This window comes from Daktulosphaira vitifoliae, unplaced genomic scaffold, assembly GCF_025091365.1.
Source record: "Daktulosphaira vitifoliae isolate Bord-2020 unplaced genomic scaffold, ASM2509136v1 Scaffold_3, whole genome shotgun sequence".
NCBI classification, from domain to species: domain Eukaryota; kingdom Metazoa; phylum Arthropoda; class Insecta; order Hemiptera; family Phylloxeridae; genus Daktulosphaira; species Daktulosphaira vitifoliae.
Window position 1 is genome coordinate 9585374 of NW_026099574.1, and position 19125 is coordinate 9604498.

The window sequence follows — 19125 nt, forward strand, 5'->3', positions numbered from 1 at the left end:
AAAAAAAAAAAAAAAAAAAAAAAAAAAAAAAAAAAAAACACATCATAGTAAAATTAAAAACCTTCTCAGCTTCGCATCGAAGCTAAAAATACATAAAATTATAAATAGAATTATAAAATATTAAATGTTAATCATTATGATATATAATTATTAAACATGTAAACATATAAAATTTCATGACACATAAAATTAAACATATATTAATTTAAAATATTATGTATACCGTTTAGGTCGACATAGCTTCTCGCGAGGACAAAGTTTGCGTTTCCGAGGTTCATCATTATTTTTTATTTCAATACTCTTATTATTATAGGATAAATTGTTTTCATTTCCCCATATTACCCCCTGTTTTAGTATTAAGAGTTCTCACGTCCTACGGTACCTCACTCCATCTTCCCCCGCCACAATAAAAGACCTCGGAGTACTGGCTAAATCTACTACTTTCCCTCGCATTTTTTTATGTTATAGTCTGTCTTAAATAACACATTATACCCAACTTGTAACTCTTTAAGATTTTTACTATTTTTATCATGATAACTTTTTTGTTTTTGTTTTCTGCTAAAAAGATCATTTTTTATTTGACTTAAACTTAACTTAAACGGCTCTAATAAATTATTTACTACCGGTAACTTATCTTTTAATCTACGAGACATCAACAATTGAGCTGGTGATAGCCCCAAACCCTCTATTGGTGTGTTTCTATAGTTCAACAGAAATATATCTAAATTGCTCTTTTTCTCCTCTGATTTTTTAAAAAATTTTTTACATGTACTGACAGTTTTTTCTGCCTGTCCATTGCTTTTAGGATAATGCGGACTACTATAAATTGATTTAATGTTCCATTCAGTGCAAAAGTGTTTAAATTCTTGACTGTTAAATGGAATGTTGTCCGAAACAATCTCATCCGGGCAACCATGAATAGAAAAAATGTTTATAAAGGTTTCTATTACCTGTGAAGCCGACTTATCTTTAATTTTTGTAAGCCCAAACCACTTTGAAAAATAATCAGTTACTACTAGATGACTTTGATTTATACTCTAAAATGTCTGTGCCTATTTTCTGCCATAGCCTGCACGGAATATCAAGAATTAACATCGGTAATTTACTATTGTTACTTTTAAATGTATCACATAATTCACAATTATTTACAATTTTTTCAATATCATTATTGATTTTAGGCCAGTAGATTAACTCCCTTGCTCTAGATTTACATTTATTTATACCAAAATGACCTTCATGTAAAACATTTAAAAAATATGCTCTCATAGCCCGTGGAATGACTATTTTATTATTAAAGAATAACACACGATTAACAACTGTCAAATTTTGTCTTATTTTGTAGAAACTAGACATCTCTCTCTGTATGCTATTACTGTTGGGCCAATTATTATTTACACATTCTACAATCATTCTATACTCATTATAAACATCTATAGCGTCTGTTAATCTATTTAAAGTTTCAGTACTTATCGGACAAACAGTTTTTTTGTTGTGTATATTATGATACACGTCCTCGATAACATTTTTATTACCAATATCATTATGAAGATAATCTCTACTGAGCGCATCCGCAATAAACATTTTTGAACCGGGCAAATATTCTAATTGTATATTATACATAACAATTTTTGAAAAGCATTCTTTGTAGTCTAGGTGAAACTTTTTTAAAATTTTTTTTTATTATCGACACCAAAGGCTTTAATAAGATGGGCCTACCATAAATAAAATAATGGAATTTTTCACAGGCACNCTGAGCGCATCCGCAATAAACATTTTTGAACCGGGCAAATATTCTAATTGTATATTATACATAACAATTTTTGAAAAGCATTCTTTGTAGTCTAGGTGAAACTTTTTTAAATTTTTTTTTTATTATCGACACCAAAGGCTTTAATAAGATGGGCCTACCATAAATAAAATAATGGAATTTTTCACAGGCAAAGACTATTGCCAGCAACTCTTTTTCTATTTGAGTGTATCTTTTTTGTGTTTCAGATAAACTTTTAGACTCATAAGCTACAACTGAACCCTCTTGCAATAAAACTGCTCCTACGCCATCTTTTGATGCATCAGTTTGTACTTCGATTAATTTGTTATCATTAAAGTGTGCAAGAATTGGTGAACACGTTAATAATTTTTTAATTTCATTAAATGAGTTTTGTTGTTTATTTGACCATTCCCACTCTACTTTATCTTTTGTTAAATCTTTTAATGGTGCGCTAACCTTGCTAATGTTTGGTACGAATTTAGTGAAATATTTTACTATACCTAGAAATCGCATAATTTGTTTTTTATTTTTAGGAATCTCTAGTCTAGAGATTGCATTTAAACGATCAGAATCTATTTTAATACCAGCCTTACTTACAATAAAGCCTAACATTTTTACCTGTGATAGTTTGAACTGTATTTTTTTTTTCATTAAGTGTTATACCTGCTTTTATAGCTTTTTCTAAAACCTCTTTATGTATTTCATCGTGTTTTTTTTTCATTTTCGGCAGCTATATATATGTCATCTATGTATACTTTTACACCTTCTTTACCCCCAAAAATTTCAGAATTTTTACTTTGACACACTTCAGACAATACTGAAACCCAAACGGACTTCTAATGAATTTATACCTTCCGAAAGGTGTTGAAAAACAACAAAGGTCGGCTGATTTTCATTGAGCTTTATTTGATGAAAAGAGCTTTTCAAATCTAAGACGGTGAAAAAATTTTTATTTTTTAAGTCAGATAAAATTTCTTCATGATTAGGAAAGGATAAGAGTCTTTTACTATATTCTCATTTAGATACTTCGGATCCAAGCAAATACTTAAGTCACCGTTTTGTTTTTCAACTAACACTATATTATGAACCCACAATGTTGGAATATCTACTTTAACTATGACATTTTGTTTAACTGAAATTATCTATTGTATTTTTTAGTTTTGGTAGTAGACTCTTTGCTACTCGACGAGCTGGGAAAGATATTGGTTTAACATCTTTTTTTAGTTTTATTGAATACGGTCTACCAGGATAAGTTCCCAACCCGTTAAAGACTTTAGGGTAGTTTGAAATTAAATCTTGTTTACTAAAAAAATGAACCTCGTTTACCGCATTGACTTCTTTACAAGATATTCTCTTAATTAAATTTAATTTTTTACATGTAATCAACCCTAGTATGGGATGACATTTAATATCTACTATCACAAATTTTATCTTACACTTAAAATTATTTACTATACTATCCAAAACTATTATGCCACAAGGACTTAATATATTATTATTATAAACTACTAACTTTATATTAGTTTTCTCCAGTTTCAACTTCTTTTGCAAAACATTGTGTAATGTGTCGACTCCCATTACATTTGCTTGTAAACCCGTATCCAATTTGCATGCCACTTCTTTGCCTTCTATGATTATCCTTTGTGTCCATTCCGTTTCATTTTCTAACATGCATGAGACCGAATCCAGAAAATATTTTTCTTCATCGCCTTTATTCGTCTCGCAAACATGAATATCAACATTACCTGGTTTTTCTTCTTTTTCTTCCCGTTGACTCATTTTATATTGCTTACAGCCTATTTTGAAATGATTTTTTTGTTTACAAAATGCGCATATTTTGTTAAAAGCTGGACAATTTCTCCGACTATGATTTCGACCACATTTAAAACAATCATAGGTTAANTTTTTTTTTTTACAAAATGCGCATGTTTTGTTAAAAGCTGGACAATTTTTCCGACTATGATTTCGACCACATTTAAAACAATCATAGGTTAATTCACATTTGGTTTGAACGTTCCGTTTATTTTGAATATCTTGGCCCTCGGTGGTTTGTTTGCTGTTAGAGAAATCAGCGTGTTTTTTTACTATATTGTGCGTGTTTAACTCTCTAGTAGCACTAAACATTTCATTAATTTGTTCTTTGGTTACTACCCATTTTTTTGCAATATCAATCGCCTTCTCTAATGTCACATCAGATTCGTATAACAGCTTTTCTTTTATTTCCAACTGATTTACACCAATAATCAATTTGTCTCTAATCATATTTTCAGATTCACTGAATTTACAGCTCGATGTCAATGTTCTTAATTTTGTGACATATTCACCAATAGACTGGTCCGGTTCTTGGTTACAAGAATAAAATTTAAATCGTTCGAATATAATGTTTTTTTTTTGGTTCGAAATGATTTTTAAACAAAGTTATTACGTTATCATACGTTCTCTTTGTTTGCCGGTCAAAGGTGAATGTATTGTAAATATCCACTAACTTCTCGCCAGTAACATTTAACAAAATAGCTATTTTAACCTCATCTGGTTTTTCATAACTGCCTGATGCTAAGAGGAATATTTCAAATTGTTGGTAAAATCTTCTCCAATTTACCGCCAAGTTTCCATCTAAACTTAAATATTTGGAATTTTACACTCCATTGTTTTTTAAACGATAACACTTTCAAGTTTTTTTTTTAAAAAAAAACACCACAATTATTTAAATTACATACATTTTAGCACGTAATTAACTGTTTTAAGACGATTTAATTCACAGTTGACACCATGTTGTAGATCCTTTTACTCTTAAATTATAATAAATTAAATACACAAGTTCTTAAAAGAATAACATTACAATATAAGAACACACAACACCACCCGGTCTCGTCGAATGCCGGTCGGCAACTGATAACAACGAGATTAATATAGAGAGTGTACACCACAAGAGAGAGAAAGAGATCTCGTGTTCCTTGAGCTCTTTTCAATAAATACACCCTTGTATATAAGGTCTATTTTTAGAAACTTCACTTTATCCAGTGCCACATATTAAATTATTCTTTTACTAATCTATTTGAAATTAAAAAACATATATTTAATAAGTACTCTCTTATATAATTTATTTTTTAATTTGTTGTAGACAATTGCTGCTGGAACCACTTATCTTATTATTTTATTTCAATTCCATCTACCAAAGGAACAATGAACTTTCAATAATTTATGTGTTTATTTTTTAAATTTATTAAGAAAGAAACGTGTTTGTTTCTGATAAATTATTACTAATAATTATAATTAATATTAAATTATTACTATTTTGATCTAGATGTGTTTACTAAAGCTCTACATGGGCCTAACTCAAACCTACAGGAACAGTTTAGATAGACCCGACCTAGTAAATATGACGATCAGTTCGGACTTGTAAAAATTATTCATTTCGTTAGGCTAGGCGTTAATATGTTCTTCAAAATTAGTATGACGGCCGAACCGTTTTTTTTTTTTTGAACAAAAATCAAAATTTATTAATTTCAAATAACTTTACCCGATAGACATTAAAATTAAATAAATTTGATCTTTCTCAATCTAATTGTTAAGAAGTTTTTTATAATTTAAATTAACACGGATTAAATCCTATTAAAAAAAAAACATTTGGAAGGGCTTGAATGTACAATATTATGTGCATATAAACCTCTGATGTATACAAGTCATATATTTAAAAAAATATAGTGATGATGGGAGGAGAATATGCTCAAAGTTTCCTTAGTCGAGTTACTGGTACATCTCTTGCATTAAGTCTGAATATGGCTATGGATTTAGATACATATAAATATAACGCTTACAGAATTAAAATTCATAAAATTAGTTTCACAATATAACTTACCTAATGAATTTAAAATAAACTATTATTTTTAATTACATGTACAATTTTTTAATAAAAAATATATATGTATATTAAATTAAATATAAAAATAATTACAGAAGAAAAATACATACACTCATAGTAAGTATTACAGTCTTAAATAAAAAATTGAATTTTACTGCTTCATATCAAAAATCAATCTTTTCAAATATAAAATATGTTTACGAGTTAAATTACAATTTAATTAGTAACATGTTATTTCCATAATAAATATTATTAACTATTTTAAACTGTTATAAAAATATATAAAATAGTAGAAATTGAAAACTTAATGTCAACAAGTATTGTTGTTCTTAAGGAATATCTTTGAAATTTGTGATAGGGTCGCTTGTTATGTTTTTTATTGCTACAATCATATCGGTGAGCATTTTTACTCGTTCACTTACTTCTGGATTATCATATGGATCCTGGTAGTTATTAAAATTGTCTTTAGCTCTGAAATCTTCTTCTACTTCTTGATTTCTTGGTAAGTCATTATATAAGTTTTGTCTATTTTCTGATTCAATTTTACGGAAACTATTCTCGTTACCTTTATTTCCTATTTCTAAATTATCAGATTCCATGTGCATATGTTTAGCGTGTTCTTTTGATTCACGACACATTGAACAGTAATCTGGTGTTACATTTAACTCTTCTAATCGTTTATCAGTGAGTATATTTTCCTTTGCCCGATCTTCTGCATTCTCATCAGACCCTCTAAATTTGACTATGTTTTGTGGGGTTTCTTTCATAGAAATGTCTGCAATTTTCTGATCAGCCTGATTCTTTGAAATTTCTAAATTTGGATCTTTTTGGAAATTTTGAATATAAGTTTTAATTTCCGGGCTATCTATGTTAATGCCTGAGTTAACTGGATAAATTATATCTTCATTATTATTTTCTTCATTTGATAGATTTTCTTTAGTGCTATTTGTTTTACCTAAATAAAAACCATTATTAATGATCTGTATAATACGAATAGGTATTTCTGAATCTCTTTCTTTATTATCATCATGTAAAACTCGAGTCAAAATAGGTTGTATAGAATTAAGTGCTTGTTTGTTAACTATATAATTAGTACTACTCAGCAATTCATTCATGTTCAAATTATTAAAGTTTTTTTGTACTGGATTTTTATTAATTGAATCATCACTTGATTCGTTGATTAAACGAAAGTCGCCTTTTAATAATTTACTAAGTGATAATGCCGAATATTGTCCATTTGATTTTTCAACAGGAACAAAAACATCAGAAATGTACTCTGAATTATTTTCATCACAATCTTTTTGACTAATTAATGGAATTTTAAACTCGCCATCAAATACTTTAACTTTTGGTAATATTTCAAATCTCCTTTCACAAGCATTTTTGTCATTTGGGACTTTATCATTTCCTTTGCTTCTTATATAAGGAATAGGTGTAGGATTGTTTAGTAAACCATTTGATTCAATATTATTTTGTTTTAAGACCTCATTGAAATTTAGCCAATTATATTCTGAATTATCATAGTTTGAGTCGCTTATGGTTTCTGATGATCCGATGTTACGCTGATTTTCCAAAAACGATTGCCGAGTTAATGGTTGAATAAATGGTTGTTCTTCTATATTTTTCGTGAATTTTTCTGAAAGTTTATCGATTCTAATTGGCTTTAGATAATCTTCATCATACAACGTTTGATCATCTTCTACATTTGGCTCATTTAAATAAGGTACTTCCAATTTTGGCTTAAGACCTTTCTTCAACATATTCTTTTCAAAATAAGTACTTGGATGCGTTTTTAAAAATTGAGAGTTAATATCGTCGAGTTTTCTTGGAGTGGATTTTTCGTTTATATCATCTTTATCTAAAGGTTCTGACAAACTAATATCTTCAGATCCATCATTAATGGACTCTGAAAAAACTATTTGATCATTTTCATTTGCCATTTGTTCAGTGATATCATCATTATTTGACATTTTTGCATCTATTATTTCAGATGACTCTTCAAAGTTACCTTCATTATCAATATTATGCTTTAATTCTGATTCATTAATACTGTCGTCATCATTCGAACGTTGGAAAGTTTGTTGATTATCATTATGCAGGTTAGATAAGGCCATATTTGAAAACAATTTTTCTGTACTATCGTTATCCTCAACAGTTTTTGGTAATAAAATCAATTTATTTTTATTTTTAGTATTTTTTTGGCCATTGTTCAAAAATAATAAATCATCTCTTTCAGTTTTTTTGGTTAGCGTACTAATTTTATCCATTGAATTTTTTTTATCAATTGATTTCGTTAAAGGATTCGACTGTTTGTTTGAGTTTTCTTTAATCGGATTTCCGAGTGACTTTCGGACATCCTGTGGATAATTCGCCAAATAATTTATGTTAAGGTTTTTGGTTATTATTTTCTTGTTAATATTTATATCTTTATTATATTCATCAGATTTAGATGGTAAATTCATATTTTTTGACGATTTTTCTATTTTTTTACTATTATCTTTTAGTGTATTTAATAGCTGGGGAGTATTTTTTCTTTGTAAAATATTAGTTATTGTTTTGTTTTTTTCATTATTTCTATTTTTTATAAATGGTTCTTTTATGGTAAGAATATTTTTTTTGACAGTAATGTTTTCTTTATCGCTTGAATAATTTGGATATGCATCAGATTTTAATTTTTTTAATACATTTGGTTGTGGTCTTGCTAATATTTTAACTTTTAATTTGTCATTACTACGAGATTCTTCATGTGATAATGGAGATGATGTAGTTGTTGATGTTGATATCTTACTTTTCTTTATATTTGGAGTGTTTATAGATTTTAAATTTTTATTGGATATCTTTCTCAAAATAGAACCGTTATTTACTCCAATTTCTTCTTCCGTACTTTTATCTATGTTAGAATCATGTTTATTTGGTAATAAAGATTTTAATATAAAATTAGTTTTTTTTGGTATTTTAAAATCATTTTGTGGTGTTGGTATTAATGGTGATGAAACTTTGTTAGTGAACTTATTAAATGATATTGGAGTTTCAGTAGTTAATGTATTATAATTTTCATCAACTTTCTTTATGGTTTTTTTGAAGTTAAGAATGTTTTGTAAAATAGGTTTTATATCAGAAATTTTTGATTTTTGTGGAAAATGTGATGTTAAGTTAACATTGCTCTCTTGAAGTTTCTTTTGTAATACAGAAGAAGGCGTAGTTGACCAAATATTTCGCCAAGATTTCTTAGATTGCATATCTTTCTTTTTTTTTTGGATAAGGTATTTTTCTGTTGTCATAGTTATGTTTGATTCAGAATTTGTATCTTCTACATCAGTATTTGACGCTAATGAAACTTGTGTTTCTGAATCTGGACTTAGTATTTTGTTATTTTTTAAAATTGAAGAATCTTCAGAAAACTCTTGAGGTGATTTATTCGATTTATTATTACTGATTTTTACTGTTTCGACGTGTTGTAAAACTGATGGGTTTTCATTAGATGTACTACCATTTTTATTTTTTTTTAATTGACGTTTAAACTGAGAAATAATGTTTTTTAGATTTTGAGAGTTATTTACAGTTTCAGAGGTCTCACTTAGTAATTGAGGTTGCTTAGATGATTGTGTTGTTTTTGTGTGAGAAAAATTTTTTTCTTGTTTGGGCACAAATAAATCAACGATCGATGGTTTCTTCAAATTAGTATTGCTATTTGTTACGATACGTTCTTTTGATTTTATTTTTAATAAAGGGTTTGCCTTGAAAGGAATGAAAGATTTCTCTTTATTTATTCTAGTCTCTATCGGAGCTGCATTCGTTTGATCTTCCTCATTATTATTATAATCTAACATATTACTATCTCCTAACATTTTGTTTCGTTCAGATAAAAATAAATAATTTGTTGTTAAATCTGATGGCGTATCATTTTTTTTTGACTTATTATAACTTGAAATTTTATTTTTGTTTTTCAATAATTTATTAAATTCTTTTTTTTTTAAATATTTTTCATTCGATCCGTTATCATTAACTAATGACATAAATTCTTTGAGAAGCTTAACTGGTTCATATTCGTTATTCTTTTTGTTCACTGACATTTTATCCCATGTTGTAGGTTTAATATATTCATCATATTTATTATTATTGTAATTATCTAATAAGTCAGGCGATTTTCTTTTAATAACATTGACATATACATTTTTACCATTTTCTAAATTTTTTTTATAATTTGAAACTTGATCATTTACATTTCTAACAAAATATTGTTCACTTTGACCATTTTCGTCATTAGAATGGGAATTCGCTGGAAAGTCGTCCACTTCTGAGCTTGGATTTTTATAATCATACGCAAACAATTCATCAGGTAAAATAGGTGTTCTTCTATTTGATACAAATAATGGATATTCATCATTATAATTATTTTTAGATATACGACTTGATTGATTTGATATAATGCCATTATTATTGATTATTTTAGATTTATTTTTTGTAGCGTTTATCAATTGTTGTTTTGGAGATATGTATGTGTCACTTTCTATTTCTGTTACATTTTTAATCGACGTTGAACTTAAAATATTTTTATAGTAACGGTTTTGTAAAAATCTATTATTTTCTATTGAATTTTGGTCATTCTCATGATATTGATCATCAAAAGAGGGGCTAGATAAGTTTTCATTGTTATAAATTTCTTGGACTGGTAATATATTACTTTCTCTCGAAAATCCAGGACTTTTTTGTTTTTTTAAAAGATTATTAAATTCTTCATTATTATTCTGCTGTATATTCGACTTTTTACTGACATTTACGTTTTTTTCTGAAATGTATTTCCCCGCTAACTTTCTATTGATATATGTATTTTCTGGATCTGAATCTAACACATCTATTACATTTTTCTTCTTGGCTTTTTCAAACTTTAGTGTCATAGCTTCTTCCGAGGAGCTGTTCGGATCGTTTTTAGTAATTTGATCTTGAGAAGATGGGTTTTTTAATTTTAATAATTTTCTTTGATTTTTTGAGGTCACTAATTGCTTGGAATTACGTAATTCTTCAATAATGTTGTATAAAACATTATCAATTTTTTTATCTTTGTCATTTTTTAATTCAATATTATTTTCGCTGTTATATGGTTGTTCGATGTTTTGTAAAATCTTGCAATTATCACATTCCATTATTTTTTTTTCTTTATTCTCAACAGTTTTGATAGTACTTTCTTGTGGTATTAACCTACTTTGTAATTTTAACTTTGTATCAATATTGTCATCACATTTTTTAACACAACGCTTTCGCTCTTGCGATTCACTGCGGGACCTTGTCACGGGTTTAGAATTAGTTTCAATTTCTATGTTTAAGTTTTTATCTTCAACAAGACCGTTAAAATTTTTTTCTTTATAGTCATCATAATATTGACTATCTTCATAATAGCTATTTTTTTCATCTTGTGTGGGTAATAAATCTAAAACTATTTCTATGTGAGGATCAGAATTATCTGATAATTCTTCGTGAATATTATTATTAGTGTGTCTTGTAACACGTTTGTGTTGAGGCTTAAAAATTTTTATATCTTCTAAACGTTTTACCACGGGAAAAATGACATGATTTTTTGACTTTTTTAATGTTTCATATTCTTTAGACTCAGAAAAAATATTTTCAGTTTCTTTATGATTCCTAACAGTATAAAAAAAACTATATTAAATGTTTAATAAAACTCATTAGTACATATAAGTAATTATAAAATAAACTAGTATAAATGTATCTTGTATATTTTCGCACAAAAATAGTGAACAAGATACAATTTATAAAATTTGTTATATACAAAAGGTTTAGAAATGATATGGAATTACTTCAATATTTAATTATTCTTAAAAGAATAAATTTATTTTAATTTTAACAATTATAAATATAAAATACAAAATTACCTTTTGCTGTTCAAAAAAGACTATTTTATATAATCAATTTACAAAATAACCTCCAATGAAATGTATGTATTTTTTTAATAAAAAATTTAAGTTTTTTATCATCTATCACAGAATATTAACGGGTATACTTCCAATTTCGTCCCGAATAGGTTGTTCAGGGGCATAGATGATTTTTTTAAATTTACTCTCAAATATTTTGATTTAAAGAGCCCCATAAGAGAAATTACAAATAATTTACAATAATATATATAATGTATATCATTTCTAATAATTGATAGTTTGAGGAAGTTAAGAGATATTTCCATTCCACGAAAGATACGATCCAAGATCAAAAAATTCACATTATTCACCAAGTTTCTTGTTTGGCTTGTTCCCCTTGTTAAAAGTGTTCTCAATTATTGGAAGATTGACAAGGAAATTTTGTAAGGAATGGATATTTCGTATCGAAATTGGTACAATACTCGTTAATATGCTGTGAGGAACGATAAAAAAAATCATTTTGAACAACAAGATTTTTTTTTATTAAATAACAAATGGAAATTTTTGAACTTTGTAATTATAATGATCAGTGCTGGGAAAATTACTTTTAAACGAAATTCGTTTTTTTCTTCGTTCACTTCCTAAAATAGGAACTCATTTCAGATCCAGTTCGATTAAAAAAAGAACTCGATCTTCTTTTCGTTTGTTTACAAAAATATTTAAAAACTGCTATTAATATTAATATTATTACCATAGTTTAAAATCAAAATATATAGAATATTTTAATCATCCTGTGCATATTGGACCAAATATTTGAGAAATGTTACTTTTTACCCCCTCCTTAATTTTTTTTTGTATAAACTAATATTTAATTTTAATAATTTTTTGTTTTATGAGGATCTGTGACATAATTAGGGAGGCTAATCATTGAACCCCTAGATTGAGCCTATGATTATGTATTTTCAAGATATTACGTTTATAGTGTAATAATTTATTTAATGTCAGAATACTATATTAAAATTATATAAAATTTTAACCGAACCCACTTACCAAATAAGTCCAAATCAAAAAAGTACATTATAGGTGATATGACCATATTCATTAGACATTATTGGCATTATGCCTAAGACCCATAATCTTACTACAAAGATCATTTTTTTTGCACGCCACTTTCATTGAAATATCTATAATAGTATATGAATATTTTTCGTATACTAAAATTTTTATTTAAAAAATTCTTAAAATATTTATCAATATTATAAATATGGATTTCTCGAAATAAATATAAACCAGCAGAGTGGGGTCGTGGCACAGTAAGGACGTGATATAGTTGGGTCCAGTATAGATGATATCTGACAGTGATTAAAATCACTACCATAAAAAACACTTCGATGATAATCTGGAGATAAGGTATTAATTTTATTATGACGTGTTTTTTTTTGTGTTTGTTATCACTTTTTCTCAGCTCTCACCGAACCGATTACTTTCAACGATACGTCAAAAGATCACAAATCGTATCTTGTTGAAGACATTACCCTCAAACATTGAAAAAATTTCCCTCGTTCTCCGTGAATGAGGGAAATCTCCAAAAACATTACAAATTTAAAAATCGCTAATTTTCGAAATTTTTTCAATTTTTTTTACTAAAAACTGCCGTAACTTTTTCAAAAATAGACATATCAATACAATTTTTTTTTTTATAGATGCCTAATGTCTTTGCCTATCATTTGGTATATTTTTTCATGTAAATTTGACCCTTTATCTGCCCACAGGCAGATTTAAAATAGTAACTTTTTTACAAAAAATAACTTTTTCAACTTAATTTTTGAAAATGTTCCGGAAAGTCTGACACTTATATATATATAAATATTAAATTAAAGCTACTGTAATATACTTTATCATGAAAAAAAAAAATTTCGGACTTTATCTTATCTTCACGGTAAAAATGGTTACTGAATGCTATTTTTGTGTGAAAATTTTCGATTTTGTATTTTCCATTTTTAACTTTATTATGCTATAACTTTTTGAAAAATGTATGGATCAATACAATTTTTTCATGAGAAGTAGTATTTATATACATCTTTCATTCGACATACTGTTTTTTTAAATCGGACCATTTCCCTATATACGAGGGGAGTTCAAATTTAAAAAATGCATGTAGAAAGTAGAACTTTTTCAACTTAACTTTTGAAAATGTTCCGGAAAGTCTGACACTTTTATAAATATTTTAAATTAAAGCTAATGTAATATACTTTATTATGGTAAAAAAAAATTTCGGCCTTTATTTTATCTTCATGGTAAAAACAAACATCAAAGTTAATAATAAAAAATACGATTTTTGTAAAAAAATTCTTTTTTATATTTTTAACTTTATAATACTATAACTTTTTGAAAGATGTATGGATCAATATAATTCTTTTTTTTATAGATGCATGATGTCTTTACCTATTATTTAGTATATTTTTTTTATAAATCTGACTTTTTACCTACCTTCAGGGGGGGATTCAAAATGACAACTTTTTCACAAAAAATTGACTTTTTCAACTTAAATTTTGAAAGTGTTCCGGAAAGTCTGACACTTTTATATATATCTTAAATTAAAGCTAATGTAATATACTTTATTATGCAAAAAATAATATTCGGACTTTATTTTGTCTTCACGGTGAAAATAGCTACCAAATGCTATTATTGCGTGAAATTTCTCGATTTTATTTTTTACATTTTTAACTTTATAATGATATAACTTATTGAAAAGTGTATGGATCAATACAACTTTTTTACGAGAAATAATATTTATATCCCTGTTTCATTCGATATACTTTATCTTAATCAGGATATAAATAAGGAAATAGCAGATCATGTACCTTTTGGAATAATTCACCAATTTTTTAAAATTAAACACTAAAGATTTGCATCGAAGCGTTTTTTATGATAGTGATTTTAATCACTGTCAGATATCATTATACTTGATCCAAATATGTCACATCACCACTGTGTCGCGACCCCTCTATGAAGGGTTTTTTTTTATTTACTTTGATGTCTGTTTTCACTATTAAAAAGTCCGAAATTTTTTTTATTAATATTAAAGTATATTACATAAACTTTAATTTAAGATATATAAAAAGGATCAGTATTTCCGGAACACTTTCAAAAATTTAGTTCAAAAGGTTCTACTTTCTTTAAGCAATTTTTAGTCTTCAACCCCTCTTAAAATCATAATTTTTGGGAGACTTTCACCATTTACAGGGGACGACGGAAAGTTTTTCAATTTTTGAGGGTAATGTTTTCAACTACATACGATTTGTGATCTTTTGACGTATCGTTGAAAGAAATCGATTCGGTGAGAGCTGAGAAAAAGTGGTAACAGACATAAAAAGAAACACGTCATAGTAAAATTAATACCTTCTCAGCTTCTCATCGAAGCTAAAAATTATATATACCTTAAATTTTGAAGAACGTATTTTCAGAATGAAGATTTCAATGATAAAATATAATAGAATTAAATTTTCTTTATTAAAATAAATTTTATTTTAACTGTATAGTTATATATTTCCATTAAAAAATATAACCGAATTAGTAGTAGGGAAAGTATTAAAATATATTTTTCTAATTAACACCACTTTTATGTTAATACGATATAGAAAACCTATTATTTAAATTGAATTTGACTAATGTATTAATTTTTCTATATAATTATAGAATATTCAAATATTTTGAATATACACACAATTTCTTGTGAAAATTTATATTTTTAATTCAACTTACTGTTTTTTAGGGTTTATCAATGATATTTTTGGTTTATGAGTGTCTAAGTCTTCAGGGTTCATATTCATATTATTTTTCAATTCTGAGTTTAAATCTGCTCCAGTAATAAGAATACTGAGAATAAAACCCAAAACAAATTTAACGGTGTCCATTGTAGCACTTTAAAAAATAGACATCAAATTTATTAAGTAAATTACATGTTTACAAAAAGAATATTAAAAAAATAACACTTACAATTAATTATTATATCATAGATTTAATTCATTTATGTCAAAAATATTCGAATAAAAAATATACATTCTAATTGTAAATTTTTTACATTGCTTTACAAAAGAACCTTTTTCGAAAAATTAAACTAATATTAAATAAAAATTGAATTGAATTTATTTTATTTTGCAGTTAAATACTAGCTTTTATATGGAATGTAATTACCAATGACAATTTTAATACACGTAGTATAAAGCTTATAAAATGTATTGTCTCTATTGAAATTTTTTTTAACAAATTTCAACAGGAAACGGAAACCTTTGTTATAAAATTGAAAATTTATGTTTTTAAAAAAAATTAAATTATCACTATGTTAAATTAATTCAATTTAGTAAATGTGTGGATACGACGACACGTTTAAAGTGTAAATGAACTGTTATATTAAAAATGTTGAATAACTAAAGTTTTTGTCCCTAATGTCAAATAATATTACGTTAAAGCATAATTCAAGGCCAAGAAACAATTGTGTGTACATCTACTGCTTAAGCTGTCAATATAACAATATAATAATGTTAATGAACCTAGGAAGTTATTTTTTTTAAATGTAAGCAAATATGAAAAGAAAATAATATATTGTTGAACTACATGTCATACTTAAATTATAATTATTTTATTAATTATGAATATAAGAAAAAAAAATATCAGGAATATAGAATTATTACGAAAATAATGAACTATATTTCTCATAAAAGGCTTCATACAACACACTTTATGGAATCTCTATGATAAAAATCTTATAAATCAATTTATATATTTCATGTCTAATATTTCAAGTACACTCCAATTTATTCTCAACATATATTAAGTTTTAATCAAACTTTTTATACTTAGTTTAATTTTTTAATTTTATTGATTTTATAAATATTTAATATTATTAAGTTTAATCACAATTCTATCATAATATGTTTTTTTCCTTTCTTAAAAATGTATTTAAAATCCAAATAAGATTTATAATAATTAAATTTATGGTTAATTTAACGATATTTATTATTGCCATAATCCAAACGATGAAATACCACTTACTTTGCTTAGCTTTTCCATCATATGTATAATTTCATTTTAAAAATATGACTTTAATATTGGCGTATCAAATTCAAGACAGAACGTAAAGATACCGCCCTTATACTGCGGTTGACAAGTAAAAAATAAGTAATATAATTTTCAAAAAAATATTTTTGAAATAACTAAATAATTCCTTAAAAAAAGTTCTAAACCGTTTAAAATTTAAATTTATTAACGATAACCCTAGTAATAACTATTCAATATTAAATAAATATGCAAACTTTTATCATTTTAATGAACTTTTTTTTTAATTTCTGAGAGAGATTATCCTTTTAAATATAAAATAAAGATTTTATTTCTGAAAGGAGATTTAAGATTAAACAATTGTTACATTAAAGATATAAATTGTATATTATAAAATTTTACTCGGTTAATTTTTTTTACATCAATGATAAATTATTATCAAAATATTAAAAAATTAAAAAATTCTCTTACCCGAAAAAAATGTAGGTTATATCCAAACACAACAATTTTACTAGTTTTAACCTCCTTTCTACAATTTTACTACATAAATCAATTGTCACTCTAAGATCATAATGTCACATTGGATTGAAATTTCACTTATGACTAAACGGTTTTATTGGCAAGGCAATGCTGTCTCTGACGATGTCAATAAAATTTATAAACATTCATTTTCATTGCATGTTTTAAAACGATCTCAACGGTTTTTTTCTGAATTTTGTTTATAAACAAAATGAATTGCTAGATAATTTTCATAACGCTAAAAACTTAACAGACATTTCATTGAATTCATTGAGATCTGCTTAAATACACAAATAAATAAAAAGTAACATTTTATCTATATGAACAAAAAAAAAGTGTTAAAATTAACAAAAAATATTAAATAATATAATATATTTAAGAATAGAGTGACTTTACCAGTAAATGAACAGTTAAGAGATTTTCATCACTTAATTACTTTAATAGTTTATATTTTAATATCACCAGTCATTAAACCAATAAATATTAGTTTTCTAGAAAATTCTATATAGTAATGGAAAAATATTCAAAATTAACTAACACAACAATATTTATTTATTCTATTATAACGAATTTTCCATTAAATGAACAGGGCGTCTATTTTTATAAATAGTTCGTTCTCGAGCATATATGTTTAGATTTTATTTTGTATAGGTTCATGAACACGTTCATTTGCGATCGGAACGTATGAAATATCGAACGGACGACCGTTTAGAACAATAGAAAACATTCGTTTACAACAGATATTAGGAACCATTCCATAGCAAACAGACGATCATTTATAACTAGTGATGGGCATAATCAAATGATTTCGATAATCGAATGATTAGTAATCGAGACATTTTCATAATCGAGTGAATCTCTCGAAAAATCACTCGAAGTTAAAATCGTCTGCTCGTATGATAAGAATAATCAACTATTATTATTTATCGAGAGAATCGAAAAATTATACGAAATATGAATAAATATACCTATAGTAAATAATTATTAATTTAATTTTGCTTTTTTTATTTGTTGGTGTTTATTTATAATTAATATATTAAACTATAATTTAGGAATAATAATAACAATAATATATTAATAATGCATTATTAATAAGTGCTTTAAATAAAAGACAAGTTGTTATTTTTTTTATTTAATAATTATTACCTATATTTTAAAAAAACCGATAACAAATTTAAAAATAAAAACATAAGATAAGGTAGCAATAGCCGGCTTGACCATCATAATTAAAACACCTAATTCCACACCTAATTGATTTTTCATAAATTCACAACTAGTGAGAGAATCAGAACTCAGTAGTTTAGCCAGTTCAGGACAAAACTTTGTTCTAATCGTCACATACTTCCCAAAAATGTGACAGATAAGATGTTGCCATGAGTAGCGATTGAACAAGTTGAAAATAAGACTCGAAGTCAACAATTTAATAATAATTCTACTATAATTTATGCTAAATAAAAACTTAAAAATAGTATTCTCTCGTTTCATCGTTTCATGGACATCATTCGAAATAACTTTTATTCGATTATATACATTTCAAGATCAAGAAATCATTGTTTTTATAATAAACGAGAAATCATTAGAAATAATCACTCGATTATAGAATAATCAATATTATTTAAAAAATCAGAATATCTCGATTATATATCTCGATAATGCCCATCACTATTTATAACATAAAGGTCTGACCCGTATACTTATTTTTAGGTAAACATATTTAACTAAAATATAATTTTATACTAACACAATATTTAATTAATAAATTTAATTAAACTAATCATTTATTTATAGAAGTAGGTATACATGGAAATAAGATGACTAAGGCTCCCAATTTATTATTAGTTCGTCTAATTCACTTGGAGACATAAAAACAAATATTTAATATATATTTATTATAATAAATATTTTTATGATTATTTATGATGTTTTGTAAAATATAAATTAGTTTAAAAAATTATTTTAAATTTATAAAAAAAAAATGTTTGGCTAAATACAAAAATTATTTTGAATAGTATACTTATTTATATAAATATATATACAATTTTTAAACA

At 25.9% G+C, this 19125-nt stretch overlaps 2 protein-coding genes across 3 annotated transcripts in view; one reads left to right on the forward strand and one right to left on the reverse strand.

Moving 5' to 3' along the window:
- Positions 1 to 5012, forward strand: part of LOC126902024 (gustatory and odorant receptor 22-like) — a gene marked incomplete at its 5' end in the record, with an annotated part of 9814 nt that extends 4802 nt beyond the window's left edge. The window contains one exon of the mRNA XM_050679048.1: positions 4890 to 5012. Coding sequence (XP_050535005.1) covers positions 4890 to 4955 — 66 coding nt within the window. The remainder of the gene's footprint in view (positions 1 to 4889) is intronic.
- Positions 5013 to 5349: 337 nt separating this feature from the next.
- LOC126900393 (putative uncharacterized protein DDB_G0282133) lies at positions 5350 to 18230 on the reverse strand. Of its 2 annotated transcripts, none has more exons than XM_050676069.1 (4): positions 17474 to 18230; positions 17030 to 17357; positions 15266 to 15424; positions 5350 to 11270 (listed from the first exon to the last, which is right to left on the reverse strand). In XM_050676069.1, the coding sequence occupies exons 3-4, from the start codon at positions 15415 to 15417 to the stop codon at positions 5960 to 5962; spliced, it is 5463 nt and encodes a 1820-aa protein (XP_050532026.1). In that variant the 5' UTR covers positions 15418 to 15424; positions 17030 to 17357; positions 17474 to 18230; the 3' UTR covers positions 5350 to 5959. The 2 variants fall into 2 exon arrangements, with proteins under 2 accessions (XP_050532026.1, XP_050532025.1); XM_050676068.1 differs by having other exon boundaries at positions 17030 to 17393.
- Positions 18231 to 19125: the final 895 nt, after the last annotated feature.